We start from the raw sequence: 27,934 nt of genomic DNA on the forward strand, positions 1-27,934 counted from the left end.
TGTAGGTTTTATAAGGTGATTGCTAACTCTTCACTTAGATTTGAAAGCACGTACTTTCTCACTCTCTGTGTGTCCTCACTTTGTTCTTTTCTGTTGTTTGGGAAATTTTTTTTTAATTTCTGGTTACTTTGAGATGACCTCTAAGGTAACCCATCTGGTGTCAGACTCATTGCACGGTAGAGGCTGTCCCTGAACTCCCTAGCCTCGTGCTCCTGCCTCTCACATGCTGGGATTACAGGCATATGCTCACTTTTTTTCTACCTGAAGCTATACCGTGCCAGCTGTGGCTGATAGCTGGAGGGAGGCACGGTTACTCCGGGTCCTCCCCTTGACTCCAGAGTCCAGCCCCTGTGTGGTCTCTGTCACCCTTGAAGAGTGAGCCACCTTTCAATGCTGCGCTTTGGAGCAGACTGAGCACGGCTGTAAAATCAGCCACACTAACTTATATTTGCACTTATATACTAATAGGACATTACCCTGAAAGGGGGCTGGTGCCTGTCCTTGGGGACACTGGGACAGCCTGCTTCTGTTTACACCCACCTAGACAGGAGACCCCTGTGTCCACTCTCTCACAGAGAAGCTCTGAGCCTTGACATCTTCCCCTCCCTGCTCCTTCTGCTTTGTATGTTCAGTTATGACTAGGTTCTCCACCAACCCCTTAGAACACCCCCTCCTAAGGGGCTTGAGAGACGGCCCTGCAGTTAAAGGCGCTGGCTGCTCTTCTACAGGACCCTGGTTCAATTCCCGCCCCCCCCACACACACACAGCGGCTCACAGCCATCTATTAACTCCAGTTCCAGGGGACCAGAAGGTGTCAGACCCCCGCTCGAGTGATCCTTGGTGGGGGGAGGATCTCCTATAGGGAGCACTCTCACCTTCTGGGAGACGGGGCACCCGAAAGAGCAGCCCCCACAAGGCGCAGGGTGTGCTCCCTGCTGCTCTGTTACCCGGCTTCAGGGCTGTATTCCCCACCAAGAAAGGCTAACGTTTCAAAGAAAAACAAAACAAACAAACAAAAAAAAAACCAAAACACTACAGAGTAAGCCAAGAAACATGAAGGACGTAAATACCAAGGTGGAAATCGTTTGTCTGAGGTCAAAAGAAAAATATTTCCCCGAAGAAAAGAAGCTCAGCCCTGCAGGCCACTTGCTTCCATGTGAAATGCAGCCTTGCTCTCAGTTCGGGGGTGCAGCAAAGCACTATGAGGGCAGGAAATAGTGCTCCGCCACTCATCAGGCTGGGGGGGGTCCCCAACCCCGCTGTTCCGTCTCCATCTTACAATCTCAGTGTTTGAAAACTATGAATCCGACAAAAACCCGGCCTTGACTGCATTCTTGACAAAGGCCGTTTTCCAGCCTGTTGGAGCCTTCGTCTCTCATACTGGAGGTCACCGGGCACACAGGGCGCACCTGGATTGTCACCTTCCTGGTTCCCCCTCCCTGCCACCATCCCCTCCGGTGCCTGTCCCCAGCCCTCTGGGAAGAAGAGTGCTAGCAGCTACAGCTTCTCCCCTGCCCTGCACGGTGTGCCGCTGCTTGCCAGGACAGGGCTGAGGCTGGGAACACAGCACAGAGAGCATGTCGGAAATGGGTCCCTCAGAAAGTCCCACGGTGTCGGGGTTATTTCATTTATGCAGAGGGGGAAAGAAAAGCTGGCTACCCCACAGAAAGCGACTGCTTTAGAGCTGTCACTGGATGGATGGCCTCCTCTTTCTTGACTAAATCACGCAAAAAATCGAGTCAAGGAGAAGAGCTGAGGCCGTGGTTGAGTCTGGGTAACTAACTGTGGCTGCTGCAGCTCTTAAGTCTAAAGGCAACCCTGCCAAAGTTTCAAGACCGACAAAGCCAATCTGGAAGTGAGCACCGGGGCTTACTTAAAATCCTCTCTTCCCAAAAAAGGATGGCCCACCGAGTAAATAACAGTATCCTGGGGGGAGTGATGACACGGGATCCCGATTTAACATGGGGAGAGCCCGGAGCGGCCCCATGACTGGCCTGAACAGCAAGAATGACCATTCCCTCGGCACACCTGGCAATGCAGTCACCGTCTTTACCAGGCCAGGTGAGGCTGAGGGTCAGAGAATGGGATCTGGACTCTGGAAAAGCAATCTGTCCCATGCACCTAGGAAAATACCCGGCAGTCACACCTCCAGGGGACCATTCTAAGCCCTGTCCTCTCAAGGCCCCCGGATCACTTAACTCTGAAGGTGATGTCACTCACCCTCTCGTCTGTCAGGGGAGCCGTAAGACACAGGCATGAACAGCTAAGAGATGTGGGGAAACTAGCCAGCCATTCGTGAGTCAGTTTAAAAAGAGATGAAGCAATGAAATCCCCCCCCCACACACACACAAGATCCTCCACTGCATTTAAAACGTTCTGTGAAGGTCTGTGCCCACTACCACAGTGTGGGCAGCATCGCATCACACACGGGCCAAAAGCTAACTTTTGTGTGAGGAGGGAAGCACTTGCTTTCTCAGGAGAACTCAGATCCAATGAGTGATTGCCCATGGGCGGAAACACAGACACAGTTTTAGTCGTGATGGCCCAATGTGAGCAAAAGTAGGGACGTAGGGACGGAACCAGGACAGTGGGTAGCTACACAGTTAGCAGGGCACACGGCGGCCCTGGAGGTCTAGAGGGTGCTGAGCATCAGCAGAGTGGAGACAGCAACTGTGAAGGGACTGATGTGCCAAGAAGCCCCAGAGAGGACACCCCACACAGAAGCCCCAGAGAGAACCCCCCACACAGAAGGACGTTGGCTGAGTGAGACACTCCTCACATCAGGCTGGCTTAACTAAAAAAAACCAAAGCGTTTATATCAAGATTCTAACGACTACCGTGCATTCCAAGAGCAAACAGCAGCCTTTTGTAAATACTCAAGGGTGTGGGGAGGCGGTGGATGAACATTATGAAAGAAAACTCCAAAATGGACTCCACTCCTGTCACAATTTCATTTCAGAGAGCACGACAGCACGTAACTGTAGTGCTCTGCACTCAGGAGCCCCAGACACACCTAGCCGAGAGATGAGATGGCTTTTCATATTGATACTCACTCTGTAGAAACAACCTGTCTGTCAGAAAAGGCAAGAACATGGCTGGTAATAAGGATACGGATAACCCTGGATCCCTCAGATGCCCCTGCCGCTACGGTTAACAGATGAGCTCTGCCACCCCTGCATGTTCAGATGGGTGCTTGGGAAAGCAAACACAGGTCCTCGTGCGTGTTGACAGAGGCACTTCACTGTATGAGCTGTCCCCAGGCCACCTGCCCTCCCAGCCTACTGCGGTGGCTAGCCCCCCTTAGCCGTATCGTATCCCTCCATTTGGCAACAGCACTGGACATCTCTGAGCACCGCCATGCTCTGGCCACAGTCACCGGGCCTTGGTCCCTCCACAAGCATGGTGACTAAGCTGAGATCCAGGGATCTTCACAGGTAAGGTGAAGAGGTTTCCGGCTCAGGGGTGGGCTGTGGTGTCCTGCAGAGCAGAGGGGCTTGAGGGTGGCCTCTGCAGCCACGGCTTAGGTGATGGCCTCTGTATGAGTATGCTCGCCAAATGCTGCCCTCGCTGGTCCCTCTGCAGGATCTGTAAACCAAACCCAGCATCTACCTGCGCTCTCTTGGCTCTAGTAGCCTGGCTGCAGCACAGCTCGGGATGTGCAGGTGAGCGTGTGTGGCTACTCTGGGTGTTCAGGACTGGGGCTTCTGTGCAGCCCCTCTCTGTTTGGGCTGCCTTGCCTTAAGGACACCCTGGAGAGGGTGTGGGGTCCCCGCTGTCCTCACCTCGCCGCTAAGACACCACGGAAATTTTAGAGGAAGGGACTCTGTGTCTGCGGTCCTGGGGCAGTGTTGTAGAAGGTGCATTCAGTTTACTCACCCTGCTGACTTCCTTAGGAGCCGATTCATCTGGGGATGGAGAAGCAAGGAGAGAGACAGTTAGCGTCTGGGAGGTACACGGGGAATCAGCACATGCGTTCACTCCTGACACACTGCTGCCAAACTTCCTCCCAGGAAGTCTGAGAGTCTTGTAAAGGTTGAGCATAATGAATTGAGAGGAAAATTGGGGAGCGGGGCAGGAGAGGGATTAAATACCACAGCAACCGTTTGTGCAGGTTACCTTTTCATAGATTCTAAAAGGGAAACACAGTCACAAAGGCACAGTCAACTCTATAGACGACACTGCTGTGCTACCCAGCTGCAGGAGGAGAAAGATGCAACCCCGGGAAATACACCACAGATCCCTTTGCGCATGAGCTCCGAGGGGAGATCCCAGCAGGCATGCAAGGGCCTGACCACCTCCCTGCAACGGCAGTGCCCTGGCCTGGCAGGCAGCACACACTGGATCGCTGGCAGCTATGGCCAAAGTGACTGTGATGGTTGTCAGCTGGTCTCAGTGAGGACCCCCCAGGGACCTACCCCCAGTGCTGGCTTTGGACAGGAGACGCAGAGCCTCCAGGGTGTGAGACACAGGGTCCAGAGTGGCCTTTCAGCTGCTGAAGCTCTGCCCACCTCTCCGGACCCAGCAGGCGTGCTGTGTGCCACTGTTGTCTCCTTTCTCGGAAACAAACAACGCCTTTGCAAGCATCTTCATTTTGGGCCCCGCATCATCTTCAGCCATCTAAGTCTGCCTGCAGGTATGGTGAGCCTGTACCAGAAACTGACTGTGCTGTGTGTGTGTGTGTGTGTGTGTGTGTGTGTGTGTGTGTGTGTGTGTGCAACAGACCCAGTCAAACACAGCCCAACACTCAGACAGGTGTGAGCCTCCTTTTCAATGTCCCCATCAACCCGTCCCTGACTCCCCAGTGTGTCCTGAAAGCCATTTCCACCACAATACCATGTCTAGTCCCACAGCACACTGTGGCTTTCAAAGTTAACAACTAGATTTCAACACTGGTTGTCCTGCTCTGCCGGTATGTGCTCACCAGACGTGGGCAGCGACTGATGGAGGGCTCGGGTACCCAGTGACAGGTGACACTCCTCCAAGAATGAAGAATGTACCAAGTCAAAGGCACTTTTAACCACCCCTCACCCTTTTTTTAAAGACAGAATTTCTCTGTGTAACAGCCAAGGCTGTCCTAGAATTCCCTTTGTAGACCAGGCTGGTCTTGAACTCACAGAGATCCTCCTGCCTCTGCCTCCCAAGTGCTGGGACTAGAGGCGTGCGCCGCCACCACCCGGCCAACCTTCTTTATTGAAAGTGCATCATGGGATTTTTCACTTAGCCTTCAACTCCCATTTTATCTTTTCCTAAACCTCTCTGAAAACAGAACTATTAAGTCATTATTGTTCTATTAGTGGGTCCTAAAGCTATAAAGGCTTGGATTAGTATAATATAAAAAAAAAAAGAAAGAAACTGTATCCCAGTAAGCGTGGATTAAAAAGCAAACTGGCCGGTATGACGGTGTGTGCCTAAGGAGGCTGGGGCGAGTGGACTGTTAAGCTTGAGGCCAGCCTATGCTGTCCAGTGAAACCGTGTTTCAAATTCAACTAATTAATTAATTGTCACACTATCATCTTTATGGGCATCCAGTGTGGAGTCACGGTGTGTGTGCAGTCAGGCTGGGTGTCACAATGGCACAGAGTCAAATCAAGAGTGGCCCCCGACGGTAGCTCTCTCCGTCACTACAGAGAACAGTTTCAGAGTCCGACACTGCCAACAGACATTTTCCTGCTCTTCTCGTTGATGCTCCTATTCAGGTACTAACCAGCTTCAAGACTTGGTACCTTACTTCCCAAACTAGTGTGCACAAAAGATACACTGCCTGCATATATCTACGGCACCAACTATCTTTGGAGATAGTATTTGGAGAAGGGAAAAAAAAAACCACAGCAGCAACAACAACAACAAAAAATCCACTTTGCCTGTAGATGATTTCTAGATTTTTTCACCTTGGAAAAAATTTAGAAATATTTCCTCCTCCTTCCCCTCTTCTCCCTCCTCTCCTTCCACCTGCCTCCCGGCCTTCTTCATCCGACTTAGCGCTTATAACCTGCGCTAAATGAACGTCAAGCCTATTACACACAGGGAATGTTGTATTGTGGGTTACCAAGAAACCCACGCCCCCTCTTCCCATACTTGGCAGTTTCATTTACTGAATGCCCCTGTCCCAGAGAGTCCAGCGTGTAGAAACCAGATGTTTGATGCGATTCCGTGCTGGCAAGCAATGGCAGACCCTGGTCTGCAGGGCCCAGCGGTACTCCCTGGGGAACATGCTGTACTTGGGAGCCCGAAAACATCCCAGAGAGACACCGTCCTATTAGGGAGGATTGTTGCTGAGAATAGAATTATTCCTCCAAAGATAAATAAACAATGGAGAAGCTTGCCCCCTCCAGCCCATACTGTTACTGTTTCCGGCAGACCAGAGGAATTCCAGGTTAGTGCCTCAGTTTGTGATGCCATCCTACTGGCTTCCAGCAACAGTCACAACTGACCTGCTCCCTTTGAACCGCTGGGTGAGGGACAGTGGGAAAGAGGGAACTGACTTGGATAACAGACTTTAAATCATTCGTGAGCATCAAATTGTCTGTAAAAAGGTTCAGACCAGAGGCCCCAGGTCTTTAGGCAGAAGAGGGCCTCTGCCTTAAATACACACCTGGGCAGCATCTAGGGACTGAGCCGCCTGTTCCCCCCGGCACTCAGCCCTGTCCTTGGAGCCATGAGGGTCACTGAGATAGATGAACAAGGAAACTAGTAGCAGCAGAACAACCATGTTCGCACTTGCCGAAGGCCACTGTATTTTTTTTTCTTTCAGAAAGGAGAAACCATCTCTCCATCCAACTCCATCTTAATGATCTCTAAAAGCCTCAGCAAGAACCCGGCGTGGAGGCAAAGGATACCCTTGGGGTTTCCTAGCACTGAGTGGTGTCCCTTTAAATACTCCCCTTAAATATTTTATGTCTTTATAAATGTGTGGATGTTTGTGTTCTGTGGCCACTTCCAATGTTTCCTTGGTGTGAGATGGGATTACAGTAATGGACCCACATTTTGTGACAACAGATCACAGAAATCCAAACTTGCTGGCAGACACGGAAGTGCTCTGTCTGTGGCTTCTGTCACATGCTCGTTCTGGATTTATTGGAAGGTCCCAGGAGAACAGGGAACAATCCCGCACGTGACAAGTGGGGCTACATGAAGCTAAGATGCTCTGCCCAGCAAAAAGAGACAACCAGCAGAGTGAAGAGACAGCCTTCAGAGTGGAAAAAAATAATCCACAACTACCCATCAGACGGGGTTGGAACTCAGGATATATAAAGAACTGTAACAAGTGGACCATGTGATTCTCCTCACCCTGGCTTCCTCCCCAGCAGCACGGGAGGAGGAGCCTCTACCTCCAAGGCCCGCCCCTCCCTCCCTCCGCCCTGTCCTTCAAACTACCCTTGAGAGGGTCCCTGTGCACCTGTGCACGTTCCCCCTTGTCCTAGGTTCTGAGTCTCATTCTTCCCAAAGGCGAGCACACACTTGTGACCTGGGCCCTCGCACCTCTGCTTTTACCGCTCCAGCTCTAGGAGCCTTCAATCCCCAGCACATGCTCGCAAGGCCGTATGCACAGTGGTATTTATGCCGTATGCACAGCGGTATTTATGCCGATGATAAACAACACTTAGCAACCAAGATGACCTGGTGTGGCAGCTTTCAAATAAGCCTAACGTGCTTGTTTGCAATTTCTGAAATTAAAATGCAAATTGCGTCATCTCCTCCCTTCCCTCTTCTCCCTCCAACGCCTCCCATGCCCTCCCCGTTCCCCCTCAAATTCATTGCAGCTTCTCTGAATGCTACTGTTACCTATGTGTATAGACACACACACACACACACACACACACACACACACACACACACATACAACCATGACCCGTCCTGTCCATCTCGCCTCGCTCGTGTGTGTGTGTGTGTGTGTGTGTGTGTGTGTGTGTGTGTGTGATTTCAGGGTTGACCAGTTGGTGCTGGCTAACCCTGACAGCGGAGGAGAGAGCAGCATCCATGGAAGAGCTGCCGCAGCCTCAGGACAGCTCCAGGCTTCGCCTCCACTCCGGGTCCAGCTCAGGTCATCCAGGAAACCTCTGATGGTCCTGACTGTCACACTCTGAGTGCCCTGCGTACCATGACTGCAGCTGGCTCACTCTGGATGGTGTCTGTGACCTACCTCAGTGAGGCCACACCTCCTAGCCCTCCCCAAACGGTTTATCCACTGGGGACCAAGGGAGCAAATAGGCACGCCGATGAGGGCCGTGCTCATTCAAGCCGCAAGTGCCTGACTATGCTAGATATAACATGTTTAGCCTAAGATTAATCTCTCAGTTATCCTGAACAACAGCTGTTCTTTGTCAGTTACTATTTCTTAGTGTTAATAATATGTGTAATTTAGCTGGGCATTGGTGGTGCAAGCCTTTAATCCCAGCACTCGGGAGGCAGAGGCAGGTGGATCTCTGTGAGTTCGAGACCAGCCTGGTCTACAAGAGCTAGTTCCAGGACAGTCTCCAAAGCTATAGAGAAACCCTGTCTCGAAAAAGCAAAAAGAATTAAAAATAATATGCCTAAATTTTGTCTCACTTGGCTGCTTTGGAGATTTGCGGCTGGCCAGTTCCGCTGCCCTCTGCTCAGCTCTGATGGCCTTCCTCGGAGGTGAGTGTGGACCCTTTTCTTGACCAGACTGTACTTTGCATCAAGTATTTTTCGTGTTTTATATTTGGGTTTTAAAGTGTGCTTAAGCCAAAAGGAACACCCACTGAATCTGCTTGAAAACACTGAAGTCAACCTGGCCTTGTAACAGCCTGTGACCAAATGTCACGCCGTGACATCTCGGGGCAGTGATGCAAATACATGGAGTCTCGCTTCAGTTTCAAAAGTTGAGCCACCGCTTTGAGACAGGTACAAGTCCTCTCAGTTCCCACAGCCACTGTAGCTGTGAAGCAGACCTGTGGGCCACTCTGGGGAGGGGACAGGTGATCTGAACAGTGAAACCTGACTGGCCTGTTCCTAACAGAGAAGACACAGCATGTCATGACAGTTCACTCCAAAAACTCGCATTACCAATCTTCAAAGGTATTGGAAGGCTCTTATCTAAATTTCAAGGTATTTGCATTGTTCTTAGAAGTGCTTAAAACCTCCTACAAGGTCCAGCCTGACCAGGGAGTGCCTGCCTCCTCCCATGATGCTCCCAAAGGACTATGTCTAGGGGCTGGAGAGGTGGCTCAGCAGTTAAGAGCACTGGCTGCTCTTCCTGAGGACCTGGGTTCAATTCCCAGCACCCACATGGCAGCTCACAACAGTCTAACTCCAGTTCCAGGATCTGACACCCATAAACAGACACTCATACACATAAGATAAAAATTAATGAATCTTCAAAAGGACTGTGTCTACTTTGAAGTTTTCCCATGACTCCCTCCCACACAGCTCCGTCTTCTCAGGACCAAATTCTGCCTTCTTAGGGACGCTCCCTTGCCAAGATAAGAGTTCATCTTGCTGGAGGCACTGGGTACACAGTGCCCTTTCTTTTCTTCCCTTCCTAAAGAACGAATTCCACAGCCCCGGGGATGGCCCGCATCGAAACAACAAAAGAAAGGGAAGGAAATCAGGCAAAGAACATGAAAAGCAGGGCAATGCAGAATGGGAGAACAAATACAAAAGGTTTGCCACCGTGTGCTCCCCCCCCCCCCCCCCGCCACACCAGCTTCAAATATAGAGGAGGAAAAAAAACTGAAAACGGATAAACAAACAAAACCTGTTTTCCTGCTGGGACACCTCAGAGGACAGCACGTCCAGAGGGAGCAAGAAGGAGGGTCCGGCCGCACAAGCTTATTATCTCACCCCAACCACGCTCCGCTCCGGGCTGAACCCATGCACTGGCTGTCTTGCCTGACCACACCACTGCTCCCTGCCACGCTGCTGCCTCCTAAATCCTCTCCCCGTCCTCTCAGAAATGAAGCCCAAGCCCTGCTCCCCCACTCCCTGTTTCTCAGAGCTCCTCCCCTCCATGTCAGGTGCCCCAGTGCCTAGCGCTGGCCCTCAAATCCAGCAAACACGAGAAGTCCTGTAGAGCCTGTGTAAATGTGTAAACTAAGCCACCAGGCACTGAGCTATAAGACTGAGTGAGACGGACACAGAGGGTGTCTGACTAGCTGGGGGAGGTGGTGACAATTCCCTCATCCAGGAGTCACTTCCCAGTGCTGCCTTCACCACCAAGTGACACTGATCCTGCACCTTGGGTGCTGCGCTCTGACAGGGTCATTCAAACATCTACCACTGTGATGTCAAGTTTCCCGTGGCATCAAAAAGAGCCAGGGACAGCATACAGACAGCACAGCGGTTCTTAGCACTGAAGCCACATTTAACTGGCTGATAAAATTTCGTTACCCCTTCCTGTGCTAGACATTACTCTAGATTTTTCTAACGTATACCATTAACAACACTAAAATGATCCTACTCTCTGTTTCATGCGCTTGTTAGCTGACTTCCCTGCAACGAATGGGCTTTGAGAGAGGAATGAGCTCTTTATTCCTTTTAATTCAATTATGCACTCTCTTAGTTAGGGTCTTCTTGCTGTACAGAGACACCATGATCAAGGCAGCTTGCGTAAAGGAAAAGGTTTAACTGGGGCTGGCACAGTTTCGGAGGGTTAGTCCACTGTCATCACGGCAGGGTGCAGGCGGACATGATGCTGGAGATGGAGCTGAGAGTTCTGCACCCAAACTGCCAGGCAGCAGGAAGGGAAGGTCACACTAGACCTGGCTTAAGACTTCAAGCCGCCCCCTAGTGGCGCACTTCCTCCAGCAAAGCCACACCTACTCCCACAAGGCCACACCTCCTAGTAGTGACGCTCCCTATGAGCCTGTTGGGGCCCCACCACACACACTCACAACAGGTAACCAATAAACATCTATGAACTGGCAACTGAATGGTTAGCCAGGAAGGCCCGCCCCACTAGTCACATTCCAGGTACATCCAGCTACTATAGCACTTTTGTCAACTTGACACGAGTTATAGAGTCATTGGGAAGAGGGAATCATAACTGGAAAAAAAAAATGTTCCTGTCAGGTTGACCCGTGAACAAGCCTGTGCGTTTTTTTTTTTTTCCTTTACTAACGGTTGATGTGGGAAGGCCCCGCTGCCCGAGTGGAGTCTTCCTAGACAAGAGGTCCCGGTTAGTCTAGGAAAGCTGGCTGAACGAGCAGTAAGGAGCCGTCAGAAAGCAGCAACCTTGCCTTGGCTTCTGCTTCTCTAGGCCCCTGCTCCGATCCTGCCCTGGCATCCCTCAGTGGTAGAGTGGGACCAGAGAGTTGTGAAATGAAATAAACCCTTTGTACTTTTGGACATCATTGTTCTTTTGCTGCAGCGGCGACGGCGGGCAATGAAACACGAACCGCGAGTTAGCAAACCCACGTGGAACAGAGAGAAAGAAGCAGAGAAGAGAGAACGAGAGAGGAGAGAGAGAAAAGGAAATGAAGGAAGAGCAGAGAGAGGGGGGTGCTCGCTTTAAAAAGGGGAAACTTGCACATGCGTACTGAGTCCTTACACAGATGATACCATGACGTGGCCATGACGTGACAACGAAACACAAGGCTCTTTGAGCTGCCTAAGTATGTGCCTGAATTTGGATATGCATGTACCACCCGCTGTCAGGGGGCGGGGTCAGCATGATACCAGGTTCCAACAGTCATGATGTCATATTCCAGCAATAGAAAGCCTAGTGAAGACACCGGCCTTTCAAGCGGACGTTTCTACAAAGAGTTACGCAGCCTGAAGTCAACTTAGTCTCTGATGTTCAGAAAGGTTTTAAGAGGCAGGGCTGAAATCAATGTACCTCTATTTTTCATGTTTAAAAATCTGCCATAGGCAAAACAAAATCTTAAATGCTAAGAAGAATTACATTAACTGACATTTAAAACAGCATCTTTTTCTATATGTGCAACTAGAAAATACAGATTGTATAAAGAAACCTCAAAAAAACAAGTTTGAGACTCGATACTTCGTGGTTTTAATTCATTTGAATCACTCAGAAATGAGACCTTTTGCTTAGAAAACTTAATGGCTTTTAAGGCATGGCTAAGAGCCACCACCAGCTTCAAAGACGCTACAGGCACAGCTTCATAAGTAAGTCTGGTCCACAGCAAAGGAGTACACTTGAGCCAGGTTCCTAGGTGCCCACAATATTGTGATGCTGAGACTCAATTTTTCATGTTATTACAATCTGAGGGCTGGTTCAGTATCATAAGCCACCTCACTCTCAAGCAACGCACTTAACAAACACATCATCAGAGTCATCAACACACGATTAACAGAGCTGACACAATGTATCCAAGCCACGTACTTAGAGACAGATCATCAGAGTCATGGATACACAATTAACAGATCTGATACAAAGTATCCATTACTGTACTCAGAGACAGATCATCAGAGTCATGGATACACAATTAACAGATCTGATACAAAGCATCCATTACTGTAGGTGCTATCTCCTCTCCAGCTCCCAGTTGGTAGACTCATGGTTATTTATAACCCATACCACAGCCTTCAACACATGACTTGCATTTGCCAAAAGCAAAGGAAATGTGATCTGAAAGTTTCATGTCGGTGATGTAATTTCGATTGCTGAGATAAAATAACTGTAATGGACTAAAAACCATTTTAATTTCAAAAAAAAGAAAAGTGTCCAAAATTATGTTTCATGAAAACCATTTCAGGCATGTCTTGTTTGTTTATTCATGGTGTGTACATCGTTCTTGGTGTTCTACAAACGACAACCTCCCAAGGCTGTGTGCTCTGGCAAGGGAACTTGTGCCTCATTAGTTTAAGCTGCTGTTACATTACACACTTGCATAGAAGCCATCTGTTAGATATTAGCCAGTTTAAATGCAGTTAAATCTGAACCCCAGGCTATCAAATAGTAGGTCGGGGTGAAATGATTTTAAAATCTTTATTCTATGTGTGAAATGTATAAGAATTTCATCTGGATAATAATAAATCCCACCTCCAGAATTACATAAAAGAGAAAAATACCATGTGATAACTACTTATATATATATAGCCATGTAAAAATTAAAAATTTAAGGTTACTGATAACACTTTCAATATTAATCATTAAACGTCAAAAGTAGTGGCAGTGTCTGTTCCAGAACATGCCACACACAAAACCACAGGCCATAAAGGACGGCACTCTCCCAACAACCCGTAAATTAATTATTTAGGTCAATGCACCACCTTCTCGGGTACTAAATAAACTTGCCTCAGAGACTAATATTACATTGGAATTTCAGGTTTTATTAATACTCTAAACATCATCCCAGCATCAAGGACACCAAATGTGGTCATGCTGTACGCCAGTTGGCCAGCCTTTCTAACACGGCCCAAACTGATAGCCAAAGACGAGACACTGTTGACAGCTGAGGTTACGTTTTTGGTTCTTGCCCACAAGAGAACAACAGTGTTTACAGTGTGGGATCAGGTCCTATCTGGGAGACTCTTGCAAGAAGTGCAGAGAACTGGGCCACCACATAGCCTAGTGTCTGTGCTGTGTGGGACACGGATGTGCAGGTGCTAACTGCTACAGTAACCTCTGAGTCCCAAAGGGCACCAGTGGGACTGTCATATGTGGTTCACATACAGGTGAACATGAGGGTACAATGTTAGGCAGGATTAAATATGAAATGTAATTCTTTCCAAGATTTCATTTCTCTCCGATGCATAAGAGGATGTTTGGTGAGAGTGGTGTGAACCCCTGGAAGTCGCCCTCTGTTCTGAGGAACTCCTGATTCTTCCCAGGGGAGTAAAATCGCTTATAAGGGAAATAAAACGCAAACCCCAGCTCTAACGTCACTTTAAAATGGATCATCACTTGTAAGGGAAATGAAATGCAAACCCCAGCTCTAAACGTCACTTTAAGATGGATCATCAGGAACTTAGATTCAAGGTCAACTTCAGAAAACAATTTTCAGGGCTGAGAAGACAATGGGGAGCTCAGTGAGGGAACCTGCGTGTGACCCCAGCACCCATGTAGAGAGCTGGCTAGCTGCTCACAATTGTAATGCTGGTGCTGGGGAGAGGAGAAATGAAGAGACCCTGTTTCAGACACCAAGGTGGATGACTCCTGAGGAGTAATACCAGGTTTACTCACCTCTGCACACATGTGAGCACAGGTACAACGCATAACGCACACATGCATACACTCAGCAGACATACACACACATGCATATACACTTACAGACATATTCACATACACACACATGCATACACACATACATAGTCACACAGCATCTCAGCTGCATTTGAAATGAAAATGGTAAGAAAGCAATATAATTGTCCTGAAGACAGAACACTGCTCAAGCTCTAATCTGAGAGGTCAAGGGGTCGCCCCCATCCTGGGACCCCTTTCCCTGCCCTTCTCCTGTCAGATTTTCCCTGACTACCAACCAACTGCAGTTGCTTATGGCCATAGTGTTTTATCATAGCAACAGACACACTAAGACATGTCCCATAAGTTTCATGTTTTTGTATTACATTATCCCTTATTACATAGTAAATTGAAATGAGTCGTGTGTCTGTATGTGTGTGTATCCACATAGAGACAAATGTGTGTATTCATGTAGAGAAAAGTGTTTGTGTGTGTGTGTATGTATGTATTAATGTAGAGAAAAGTGTGTGTGTATTAATGTAGAAAAAAGTGTGTGTATGTATTTATGTGGAAAAAAGAGGGTGTGTGTGTATTCATGTAGAGACAAATGTGTGTATTCATGTAGAGAAAAGAGTGTGTGTGTGTACCCACATAGAGACAAATGTGTGTATTCATGTAGAGAAAAGTGTTTGTGTGTGTATGTATGTATTAATGTAGAGAAAAGTGTGTGTGTGTTAATGTAGAAAAAAGTGTGTGTATGTATTTATGTGGAAAAAAGAGGGTGTGTGTGTATTCACGTAGAGACAAATGTGTGTATTCATGTAGAGAAAAGTGTGTGTGTGTCTGTGTGTATTCATGTAAAGTGTGTGTATGTATTCATGTGGAAAAAAGAGGATATGTATGTGTGTGTGTGTGTGTGTGTGTGTGTGTGTGTGTATTCATGTAGAGACAAGAGTTTGACACTGGGTATTTCCTCAGTCAGTTACTAAGCCTCCTTAGGTTTTTTTTTGAGGCAGGGTCTCTCCCTAATATTGCACTCCCTGAGTTGGTCAGGCAGGCTGGTCAGTGAACTTTACAGATTCAGTTGTCTTTACTGCCACATGCACCCTGCCACTGGGGTTGCTGGTGGCCACCACGACGCCAGGTTCTTACATGGGTGCTGGAGATCTGGACTCAAAACCCTGTGCCTTGTGGCAGCCACGTGAGCAGGGCTGAGCCGTCTTCCCTGCCCCAAAACAGGCATCATTAGCCAGGAGGTCCCTCAGAGCTCAGCCTCCCTTCTCAACGTGTCAACAACCTCAAACTGCTTTCCAGTCTCTGATTCACACGACGGAACACGGTGGTGGCTAAGCTCTGTCCTTGGGTCGATGACAGGTCTGTCCTGAGAGGAAAGCACCGACCTCCAGTTCCTTTAGAGGAAGGCGCTGATCTCCAATTTGTTCCCACGTTTCTTCCTCTCAAGAACACACGCTCGCATGCACTCGTACTTGCAGACACTGGACAAGTCACTGTGGCTGCTTCAGAGCTCAGGGAGAAAGATCTCTTTTGTCAATGTTTGTTTTCATTGCAATACTTTCGGAGACCATAAAGACAGACTCGGAGCACGGAAATCGCCTCTGTTTCTACTATAACTTCACAGCACTCCCTCACTGTGTTAGACGGGAGTTAAAATGCTTACCACACTAAGAAAACTACCCTGGAACTACTATCCTGCTGTTAACACAAAAGTTCCTCCAAGTAGAATTAACTGTGCCTGTGAGAACAGCATGCATAAAAAGGAGAGGCCAAATTTGGTCAAGTAGCCAAATAGAAACTTAGAAACAAGGAAAATTATGCTGCAGTATGCAAAGGAAACTCATTTTGAGGGGATATGTATTCAACCTCACACACCCTTTGAGTCTATGCTTCTACTTTCATGAATAGAAGTGTTTCTCAAGCAATCTGTGTTTAAAATAAATGCACTTTTAAGGCCTGGAGATATAGCTTGGTGGCAGAGTACTTGCCCAGCATAGGTGAAGCTCTGTTTCCTATTATTTCACCTGCAAAAGTAACTAATTAAAAGATGAATACATTTCTGAGAATAAGAGAAAAACAAAGGGGTCCCTCCCCTAAAAATGGTATTTTGCATAAATTTCAAATACAATGTGCCTGAAAGTCCAGGAATCTAGATGCTTATTTTTTTTTTATTCCTTCACAATTGCATGCATTCACATTGTAGGGAGAGATCTTAGGGACCTGTACCGATGACCCTGCCCATTTGGGCGTAGCCACAGGGGGAAGGGAGATAAAGAGCTGGAGGAAAGGAGACTTGGGAGACTTCCTCTCTCTTGGGGTTCCCGTTGGGTCTGGGAGAGCAGCGAGCGGACCTTGGGTTCTCAGCTTCTCATGTAAGTGACTTCTCCCTAAATGAATATCGTACGACAACCTGCCCTGTGTAGTTTAACATTCCTCAATACCACCAGACGAATCTCAGTCCTTCTCAGCCTTCTCCCACTGAAGCCCTATTCCCAGCAACCTGTCTTTGGTGTGTGACCCACTGAGCTTACGCAGGGTTACCTGCATGACCACTGGGGGGCAGTATCTACCAGAGCATAGGCAGCCCACCAAGACTTGAGCTTTAAAACAGCTCCTCTCAAGCCTTTCTGGCCTGTCTGCATTGTACCAAGAAGGGTCATCCTCTTTTCAACACTGGTGGTTCCATTCTGGTAGGGGAGGGAGGGAGGGTGGGAGGAGGAGGGAAGGGGAGTGGGAGGAGGGAAGGGGAGGGGAAGAGGAAGGGGAGGGGGAGGGAGGGGAGGGGAAGGGGGAGGGGAGAGGGGGGGTCAAAGACAAGCCTGCATGGTGTTTTCAGACTGCCTTGTATAAAATGTAGTGTCTAGAGATATGAACATAAACTATGATTTTCTAATCAGTACTAATCGTTGGCATGGTCCCCTTGGCCAACAGGGTGGTTGCCCTGCGTGTGCTGTGGCCAGCCGGAGCACACTTGGAGTCCCATGGAACCCCAGTCTCCTCCCTCTGCCTCTCTTCCCGGAGCTGGTGACCATGAGCTCTTCCGACACACGTCCCTGTCACTGCCATCCGCTGTCCTTGCCAGAGACCAAAAGCTACGGGGCTATCAGATCTTGAACTGCAAACAGAGGAATCTTTCCACCTTTCAGTTCATAGGCTCGGCTATGGCACTGCAGTGACTCCAAGCTGACGGATACAGTAAGCACTAAGTAAATTCTCAGCAATTATTTGCCAAGTCTTTTTTTTTTTTAGTAAAGGATGTTTCTCTCATATTTGTTCAAATCCTCTTTCTAATGATGTTATCTTAAGAAAAGTATAAATAAAATACACGCTTCTATTTCATGTCTTGCTTCCTTTCTGTCTTTCTTCCTTTCTCAGTTATTCACGACATGGTTTCTCTGCGTAGCCCTGGCTGTCCTGGAACTGGATCTGTAGACCAGGCTGGCCTTGTACTTACAGAGATCCACCTACCTCTGCCTCCTGAGTGCTCGGATTAAACATGTTTTGTCTTCTAAAACCTGTTATCCCGCTATGAGCCGGGAAAGTTTGGTCTGAAACCTGCACACGCACACTTGGCGGGCGGGCGAGCGGGCGAGAGCATCTTACCTTCGATTTTGTTGTTCTTCCTCTTCAGCCATTTTTCTACGGTCTCTGCACTTACACTTTCGGAAACAAACTCATCTAAGACCTGGGGGTGGAGAGAGAGGTAGGCCTTCACTTTCTCATCCGTCAAACCTGCAAAGGAATCACAGAGAATAAAGTTCACCCGTGCGGCATCCTCAGACAGGAAACTCACAGTGTACAGACACACTGCTAGAACTCGGTAACCCCTCTGCTGCAGAGAGCCAGGACAGGCGGGTGTGGGCTAGAGGGAAGCTGGCCACGGCTTGACAAAGGGGCGAGGCTCTGGAAGCAACAGGGGCAACAGGCGAGGGCTCCATGAGATGCCGTTAAATCTTAGCAGGTAATGCCCAGATGCTGTAAGACAGCGTCTTGTGCTCTGACCACAATAAAAGAGGAAAACGGAGGAGCACAGAGTCGGAACGCAGCAGTTTTGAGCGGTAAATGGTGAGTCACATCAATCAATGACTCCTCAACTGTCCATTCCGGCGTGGCCCTCGAACCAGACTGTGCCTTTCTATCAGACGCTACGTTGCGTGAGGCGCTTACGCAGAGGTAAACAGTTATCATCAACTGAACCCAGCAATGCACCTTGGATGGGTGTCAAAGTGACGGATGAATGTGTGTGTGGCAGCTGTTCATTGTGACGCCTGTCAACTCACATCCCTCCCATTCCACAGGGAGCACAGCCAGTGTCTAACCAATGAACACCCTTGTCACTTCTCCACCCGCTGGTCAGCGCAGCTTAGTCCAATGAAAGCAGTTGGCTGTCGGTAAGACGAAGTCATCTGACATGTGTTTTCATGTCAAAAATATAAAGGTACATCTTTTTAGATTAAAATAATCCCAAACACTAGTCGGGTGTGAAAATTTCTCCCACTACCCCACGTCCACTGAGATCCCGCAAACGGCTGCCGGCGGGGATGGTTGGATGACAGCACCAGGAGAGAGTTGACTCTGACGTAAAAAAATAAAATATAATAATAAAAAAAGCAAAGGAAGGAAACTAAGCCTAACTTTACACCTGCGGAGAGCGGGCCAAGAATCCACACGTGTTAGTTGATTCTGCCGAGCACTCAAGTCACAGCTGTGAGGATCTTGTAGTGGAAAGAGGGTGGCTGAGAAGGCAGATGGCGTCCTTCAGTGCAACCAGTCACCAAACGGTCGGCTGAGGCACACACAGCACAGGAGGGAAGGGAGGATCACTGATTTTAACCACGCAGGGCAAAGGGGCACCTTCGGAACAGACTCCGATTTCAAAGTCCCTGCAAGATGCCAAAGGCAAAAGGCTCCTTGGACCAGAGAGCTCACCTGGCATGGCAAGGGACATCCCTACACAGAGAACACGAATCGGGCGCTGGAATGAAGGTGGCTGCGTGGGGACCGTGTGGGAGACAGCTGATGTACGGATGATACTCCTTTCTCCTGTGTCCACAAAAGTTGACTCCCCATACTCCATTCCACACCTTGCGGACTTCGTGCTAAGTTTCCAGATGCCCGTGACTGCTGTGTTCTTGTCACCCACCTAGCAGGATGCCCGCGCTGTGAACAGGGACTCTCCGTGTGTCTTCAGTCTCTGGTCTATGACCTCGAGAAGGGGCATCCTGCGAAACTAAAGGAATCACCCTCCCACTTTTTTCCTGAAGAGATTTTTACCTCTCAGGCCCCCCTTCCCTGTATCTGAGAAAGCTGGGCTGCACGGACCGTTGTTGACTTGGGCTCTGTGTTATTCCAATGCATCGTAGCTACGTCCTGTTTGCAGGCTGTATATTACATAAAGAACCTGCATCCAAAATACAGCCTTGAGAGTCAGCCATAAGCAAACAGATAGCCAGCCTTTAAAAATAGACCCTAACCCTGAGCAAACGCCCAAACAAAGAAGATGCGAATATCACAGATAAACGCAGAAAAGGCACTAATTGGCCATTATTGCACTGGAGGTGACATGGAAACAAGGCTCAACCACATAGTTATTATGATGGCTGGAGCCCAGAATCCCCAGGGCACTAGCTGTTGGTGTGGAGAGGCAGAACGTCAATCCTTGCTCCCAGCTGGTCAGTATCCAAGCCGTGTGCTGTTTCAGAAGATGGGTTGTTAGCTTAGTATCACATTAAAACAAAAGTTGTCCTGTATGACAGGATCATACTATCCCTCACTACACTCAGAGTGAGCCCCATAAAGACCTGCAGGTGAACATGTGAATGACTTTCTTCCATAGTCTGCTAATTGTGGGGGCATCCGAGCTGCCTTCTAGTCAGTGAAGACACAGACAGACTGTGTACATAACTAAACATTAGAAGAGTCTTGACAGGGAGAAAAGCTACCCTCTGGGGACATTCATTAAATAATTGCAGCTGTATAACATTGAAGGAGGAAGATGGAAGGAGGAGGAGGAAGGAGGAGGAGGACAAGGAGGAGGAGGAGAAGGAGAAGAGGAAGAGGAAGAGGAAGAAGAAGAAGAAGAAGAAGAAGAAGAAGAAGAAGAAGAAGAAGAAGAAGAAGAAGAAGAAGAAGAAGAAGAAGAAGAAGAAGAAGAAGAAGAAGTCGTCATCAACTAGGGCAAAAAGGAAAAAGATTAGTAATTGTCTGAGTCCAAGAAGAAAGGAGGGCAGCTGGCTGGGTGAAACACAGTAGATCTTGTGGGGTCAAGAAATTATCCTGTGATATTATAGCTGTGACTATGTAACACTACACAACTGCCAGAACCCAGAGAGCCTTACGGCTCAGTGAAGAAAATAGGGACACACGCCAGTGTTTACAGACCAGAAGGCTGGGAGTGGAAGGTGAATTCCAACCAAAGTGTAGGAAGGACTTTAGTCCCTGCGGTGAGTCTCACGCCCTGTGCAGCCCACTTGCTCTTTATTCTCAATGGGGGGGTGGCCTCTGTGAGCGTAAGGGACAGGAGGAGGTTTGTCCTTTAGGACACATTCCATTAGGTTACAAACATGCCTGCTGCAACAGTTTACCTCTCAGTCTGGACATCAACGAGACAAGAGACGCGCACATTTAGATTCAAGTCAGACACAGCCGCATTTCTTCATAGCAATTCTCTTCCGGGTAAAGGGCTCTGCTCGTGCTAAGGTCGGCGAGCTGTGCTTGTGTTTGGCCAACAGAAGATTCTTCAGAACTGTGCTAATGTAACTTTGTATCAGAAGCTCAACGTTTACTTTCTAGGGAAGGCACTGCTTCCCGGGTCCTCACTCCATGCCGCTGCCTGCATGAAGAGCTCAGGGGCAGAGACACACATGGCTGATGACCACCCTGCCCCCTCTGCTCCTGTCATACTTTGGGGCGATGACACTGTACTATAGACCCACACACTCCCATCACTCGGCTCTTCTCCCACAACCAAGATCCTTTCATCACTAATTATGTTCCCAGGCAATATAGGACCCAAACCCAGCTTTTAACCCTTTCTCTGAAACGCCTCAACTGTCCCGGTGTTGTAACGCCTCCTATGTTCCATCCAGCTGTGAGCAGAACGTGACGTAGACCATCCTCCACTCCCCAAAGCATTGCCTGCATGTGAGGCAAGTCTACCGATACTACTCCCCACCCTTAGATATTGTACCACAAAGGCTTGGTTCCTGAAGGCTGAGACATGAGATGCCCTGAAATGAACGGCATGAAGAGGTTACAGATGATCCGTGTGAAGAACACTTGGCCCTTGGCTGTCACTCCGCCTAGTCTCAAGGCTGGCTGTGTAGTTTGGGGGTCTCAGATTCGGTTTTAGTGCCTCCATGTTTAATCGTCCAATGATTAAGAGAAGAATTGACAATCTGGCAATCTTTAGATAGATGTCTTGGGATGCAATCCAAAGCTGCAGCACCCTTCCTAGGCGGGTAGCTCATTCTTCCACCAATGCTTTGCTGTTGGGGGACTTCTCACAGCCTGAGAACCCCTGTCGTGTAAGGACCCAAGAGCTGAGTGCATACACAAACCTATGTAGAAATCCTAACTAGTGTCAGAAGGGGTTCCAAAATACACGCCAGAAGCATTTTTCCTTAACATGGGTTGAAATATAAATGAGTAACTGTTAGCACCTTAACATAAAGTTTCTCACACATAAGAAAATCAGTTACATTCTGCTCTGAGGATTCCAACATCCAATTTCATCTACCTTTCTCTCCCTGGGCCTCCTTTCCTGGCATCCACACTCCTGCTACATGAGTGGCTTCCCCGCAAGCCTCAACGATAAGACGGCTATGCAGTGTTTGCTGCTAACGCGCGGTTGCTTCTGGTGCAGCCGGCATGCGGGAATGTGTTCCATGTGCGCACACTGGGATACATCCATGCACTGGCTCTGTTAGGCCTCTGAGAGCTGTGTGTCTGGTACAGAGCAAACACTGCACTCGAGTCACAGCCCCCAGGGTAAAATTAGGAAGGACAGAGGCGTGGAGTTCTTAGATGAATGCTCTCTCGGCCGAGAGACCATAACTGGGGACAGAACAAAGACACACACGGCCCAGCAGGCCATCTCACGAAGTCCAGCTGTGTCCTCTCTCTCTCTCTCTCTCTCTCTCTCTCTCTCTCTCTCTCTCTCTCTCTCTCTCTCTCTCTCTCTCTCTCCTTTCTCCCCTCTGAGATCACTAGTTTTCAAGATTGCTCCTGGCCAGTGCTACCTCTGGTCTGGAGTCACACTTGACCCAGATTACAAACCAAAAAACCTGTGGTAAGGGAGTGGGAGGGAAGGGTTAACAGGAAGTCTCTCTACCTCACCGGACTCGCCCTGGTCCAATCTGGGGATGAGCGGTCAGTAAAACAGCCCCCACTTTCCTGTGGTTCCCTTTCCTCTCTGCTCCAGTACACAGAGCCCTCGCTGCATGTGGCCATGCTGCTGCCTGCCTGACCCTCCTCACCCTTCCTCTGCCCAAGCGAGGCACTCAGACCAGAAGCAACCTGACCAGAGAGACCCCTCCCCGACCGTGCCCTTAGCACTGACTACCCTGGGGCATGATGCTTACTATCCTGCACCCTGCTCCTTCTGTCAAATGAAATCTCCTATGTGTTGAGCGACCACCCATTCAGCACACAGCTTTTCAGATGAGGCTAAAAACCCTGCAGGTGTGGTTCACAGGTCACTAGTCTGTGTCAGTCTCCATATAGCAGGTGTCTTGAAGAGTCGTTGATAGCCCCTCTTAGAACGGATGCTCACAAAGTACACCTTGGCTGGCACGTGTGGACAAGGCTCCAAGGGTATGTACAGTCCACAGGTAAGTAAAGGCCGGGTCGCTGGGTGACAGCATGGCCTGTGTCACCAGTCTTCCCTCTGAAAGTCTGAGATCTGGGAGTGTGTAGCCAGAGGATAGCCACGCGATATTTTATGGCCAATGCCCCAGTAAAAAGCCTGAATATCGAGTCCCCAACACACTCCCCTGGAAGTTCACAACACACATCACAAGTTAGTGATGAGGTGACTGAGCATGCCCCAGGTGACCCCAAGAGGAAAGGCTCCTGGCAGTATGAGCCAGCTGTCACCTGGGCCTTGGTGACACACATCTCTCTTCTGCCCTCTGGCTCAAGTAAACTCTCAGAGATTCCAAGGGCAGCTGTGGAAAATGACCCACGCACACAAGCCAACTTGTCTTGAGCACAACTGTATGCTGAGTCCTGTGAGTCATGCTAGTGACTCAAGTTCAGGGGCCGTTCTTAGAGGCCACGGTGCTCAGATTATCATCCTAAGTGAAGGAAGCTGCGAGCAACTCTTGTGAGTTTGGGGGTGGGGGGTTGGGGGGGCTGGGTGAGCAGGCGGTGCAGCTGTGCCTGCTGGAAACTGCCCAGCTCCACAGGATCCCAGAGGTGGCCTGGAGTCTACACCCTCAGCAAGTGCTGGGTCTCCTCCAAGGCCCACTGCTCCTATCTCAATTACTGCTGCCTCGGCCTTGATGAGTCTTTCTCTCCTACGTGCATTTCCTTTTGGCTTCTGCACAAAGCTCCAAAGACCAGGTGAAGCTGTCTGGAAACTCCATACCGTGACCATCCAGGATCACCCTGACATCCTCCCTCCACCGTCACCACGCCGGGTTTGCTAAAGTGTCCTTAATGCACTGCCTGTCGTGCCTACATAAATGGTTATGGGTATAAGGGTTTATGCCAAACACAGGAAGGGATTAACAGGCTCTAAGCTCATTTCTCTTGGTGTTGTTTTAGACGGCAAAGTCATACGCAGAAACGAGCACGAAACAGCCCCGAGGCGATAGAAGAAACAACGCCATAAATGATGCGGCCTCTATAAGACGGAGAAGAGCAGGAAGCAGAGCTGGGAGGAAGGTCCTGCAATACTTAAGCCTGTCCCTCACGAGTTCACACACCATGCGAATGTGCTCGTCCCACACAGGCGCATCCTACGGGCAGGGGCTTTATCCAGGCTCGTGCGTGCTGATGCCCGCCAGGTATGATGTGCTGGTGGCCTTGGGGCCTCTCACTCCTTTCTGCATTAGCCGCCGTCCTGGGGGGGGGCACACAGCTGTAAAGGCGTTGCTTCCAGTTTCACTATTTGTGGTTATCAAAGACCCCTCCCCCACGTGGCCCCTATAGACCGCCACTGGGTGAGCAATCGAAGTCACTTTGCTGACTTCGATAACGACACGCTCGTCACTTCACGGCTTAAGATAAAAGCGAAGACAGTTTCTGATTATTTTTTTTTTGAGAAAAGTCCTAGGAGTAAGATTAAGCCTGAGATAGCTTGCCCACGGGAGGCCTAGAGTGAGGAAGGCTCACGCCCCTACTTCTCAGGCCGAGTTCGCAGTAACCTGGTGGTAGATGAAGGACTCCTCACCAGCAGATGCGTGCTCACATGCAGGCCACCTGATGGGGGCAGGGACGTCCTTCTGTGTATGTTTCTCCTAGTGGTTAATGGATAAAACACTGTCTGGCCATCGAAGGCAGGAAGATGGGTGGGCTGAGGAGACGAGGAAAACTCTGAGAAAGGCAGGCACAGAGGGAGCCCACCAAATACCGTCACCATGTGGACCACAAAGGAGTAACAGGTCCAGGCATTCTCTGGTAAGCCAAGACCATGTAGAAATACATAGATTAGTAGCTACATGTTAATAACTAGGAGAGAGCTAGCCAATAAGAAGCCCTAGACATTGGCCAGCATTTAATAATATGGCATCTCTGTGTGTTTATTTTGGGGTGAGAAGGGTGTCGGGACCTGTCAGGAAGGAATCTCCAGCAGAGGCCACTCCAAACCTCATTGTGTCCATCACGTGTCACCGGTGGAAACAGATGTGAAGATCCGAGCACGTGCTGTGCAACTCATTCCCAGCTCCTTGAAGAGCACCCATCTTCTACAGAAAGAATGTATTTTTATCAAGAAACTGAGACGTGCCTTTCCGCTACAACTCACGCTGAGGTTTTAAAGCAATAAATATCATGTTCCAGGAAACCCATATCTAGCTATCTGCTAGCATCTAACAGAAATGTAGCCAGGAGTGCTTGAGACCTGTCAGACATGGAAATTACCTGACTAACCATTATATTAGCCTTAGCGAAAGCCAGTCCGTGTGAGAATTTCTGGCAGTACCACCCAGGGAGTGGAACACAGGGGTCTACGGTGATGGCCGGCTGGAGGGACAGTGAAATGTGTGCTGAGGAGACAAACCCCAAGGCTGATGGGCAAGTCGGCGTGAGAATGCTGCCTGGACGGGGTAGCCAGAGAGTAAGAGTAGGTGGGCACCAAGCATCAGAGACGGAACCACTGAGAAAAGCCCCAGGCTAGCAGGGATGGACACGGCTCCTGCTGGCTGAAGGTAACTGGGCTCAGACGATACCAAACTGGAAATGGTTAGTTTGGGCTAAAGGCGCAATCAAACTAGAGTCCAGTTGGTTCCAGACTGACATGACACATGTGGTGACAACAATGGCAGACACAATGATGTCAAAATCCAAGGCAGCCGTGTCCAAACGCCAGGACTCGACGCCCCAAACACAGGACAACAGCCCAAAACGCAACGTGAATGGCCGCTCTCGGACACACGTTATGCCTCAACAACCGCGTGGGTGGCTGACTCGTGGACAAGGGTGTCTGCTGCCAAGAGGGACAGCAACCTTGCCTGTGGGTCAGATCATGCCCACACTTAAAGGGGCAAGACCTTTCCCACGAATCATTGGTTGTCTCCTGAGTTCTCAGTGCAGCACTCGATAAAGGCTCTTTTTGAAAAGTGTTTTCCTGACTCCTCCTACAGAAACAAATTGTACAGTCTTGTGCCATGTTTCAAGAACACATTAGAATACTTGACAGAGAAAAGAAGAGAAAACTGGGTTTCACATAATTTAACGTAGAGTGGGAAGAAAAAAAAGAATAGGAAAGAATGGAGAAAGAAGGGAAATGCCCTCCAAAAAAAAAAGAGCATCACAAAAATATGCAGACGGACTCAGAAGTTTAAAGAAAAATGGCCATGCACAGTTGTAACACTAAATTTAGAAAGAAGAGTTGAGTAACAGCATCATTTCTTATGGGTGTTTACTACCTGGATCAAGTTATTACTCACAAAGTCTGACCCGGGCTGGGGTGATGTCTCAGCGGGCAAAGTGCTTGCCACGTGAGCATGCGGGAGTGAGCTGGGGTTCCCAGGGGTCACGGTTGCAGCTGCACAGCCCTGTAACCCCAGCAACAGGTAGTGAGGCAGGAGAATGCCAGGGCCTTGCTGGGCACCAGCCCATCCCATCAGCAAGTTCAGGGAGACACGAGTATTGGAAACTGAACTGGAGTTCAGTCACAGAAGACAAAACACACACCTACCAACGCACGTGTACACACAGATGGGGAGCCCTGACCTCCATGAACACACACCTACCAACACACTTGTACACACAGATAGGGAGCCATGACTTCCACGGAAACACACCTACCAACACACATGTACACACAGATGGAGAGCCCTGACCTCCATGAACACACACCTACCAACACACTTGTACACACAGATGGGGAGCCCTGACTTCCACAGACACACACACCTACCAACACACATGTACACACAGATGGGGAGCCCTGACCTCCATGAACACACACCTACCAACACACATGTACACACAGATGGAGAGCCCTGACCTCCATGAACACACACCTGTCAACATCCATGTGTACACATGGGTGAAAGGTCCACACCCTCTTGTTGAGCATTCCCAGGAACAACCCTTTCATTTGTTAAAAGAGCTTGAAAACACATGACTGACTGACAGATATGAAACAAACAAAATCAGAGTTTATGCAAATCTCGGAACCAGCAGAAGTCATTTTTCTTTCCAGGAAAATTGGGAAACACACCCTGTTCTGCACACGGTGGCACATGCCTGTAACCCCTGCACCTGCACTGGGAAGACTGAATAGGAATGAGAAGTTTGAGGCCACTGGAAGTTACATCAGGCCAGTGTGGGTTCTACTGCAAGACCAGTCTTTAAAAGGGGGGGACGGAGGAGGCAGAAGGGAAATAGAAAAGGAAAGAGGGAGAAAGGAAGAGAGGGAAAGAAAACACACTTTCTTGAAACGTCTGATCATGAAGCCATCCAGAAATGCTACATTTTAGAATTAACTTACAAAACCAGGATACTGTTCATGCCTCTTTGACTCAATGTTTGGCTTATAAATAGTATTGAGGCCTGGCTATTGGGCACATATCATGCCTTAGGATGAATCAGAGTCAAAAACACACTACACATAAACAGATGAACGCACTGCAAGGCTGGTAAGGGCACATCAGTTAATTTCCTCTTCTGTGTCACAGAAACACCTCTCTGGCTCCTGCTCCAAGGTACAAGCTCTGTCACTGCCCGGCAGCAGGCATGGCCTGGGCACTGTGAAGGCAGCAAAACTGAGGTGACAGGCCGGTTAACTCCCACAGCCTGACTCCAGATGCCCAGGTGCTACAGCAAGGATCCCAGCTTCCACAGCCTCCCTAAACAACGGCAGCTGCGGAGCGAGCATGAGCGTAGTCAGTTGAGCCTGTGGAAAACACTTCACGTCAACCCACATTCACAGGGACACCAGCGTGCTGATGCAAACCATTCTCCAGGCTAAGGCCCTGCTATCCATCCTGTAAATGTTTACTTAGTAACCTTCTGCAAACCAGTCGCTTCTGTGGCCGGTGCTCGGCACACAGCAACACACCCCTGGCTTTATTAGAGGTCTCTCCAACGCAGTCTGAGCCTCAGATGAGGAGGCACTGTCAGACAACTGTAGACAGTGAGGCA

At 49.1% G+C, this 27,934-nt stretch overlaps 1 protein-coding gene across 6 annotated transcripts in view; it reads right to left on the reverse strand.

The window, feature by feature from the left end:
- Positions 1-27,934, reverse strand: part of Pde10a (phosphodiesterase 10A) — a 399,000-nt gene that overhangs the window by 63,610 nt on the left and 307,456 nt on the right. For all 6 annotated transcript variants that reach the window (XM_013122751.3, XM_013122749.3, XM_005083007.4 and 3 more), the window contains 2 exons: positions 17,723-17,851; positions 3,877-3,905 (listed from right to left, as the gene is read on the reverse strand). In XM_013122751.3, the coding sequence (XP_012978205.1) occupies positions 3,877-3,905; positions 17,723-17,851 (158 nt within the window). The remainder of the gene's footprint in view (positions 1-3,876; positions 3,906-17,722; positions 17,852-27,934) is intronic.

The sequence above is a fragment of the Mesocricetus auratus genome, unplaced genomic scaffold (assembly GCF_017639785.1).
Source record: "Mesocricetus auratus isolate SY011 unplaced genomic scaffold, BCM_Maur_2.0 Super-Scaffold_100018, whole genome shotgun sequence".
Classification (NCBI taxonomy): domain Eukaryota; kingdom Metazoa; phylum Chordata; class Mammalia; order Rodentia; family Cricetidae; genus Mesocricetus; species Mesocricetus auratus.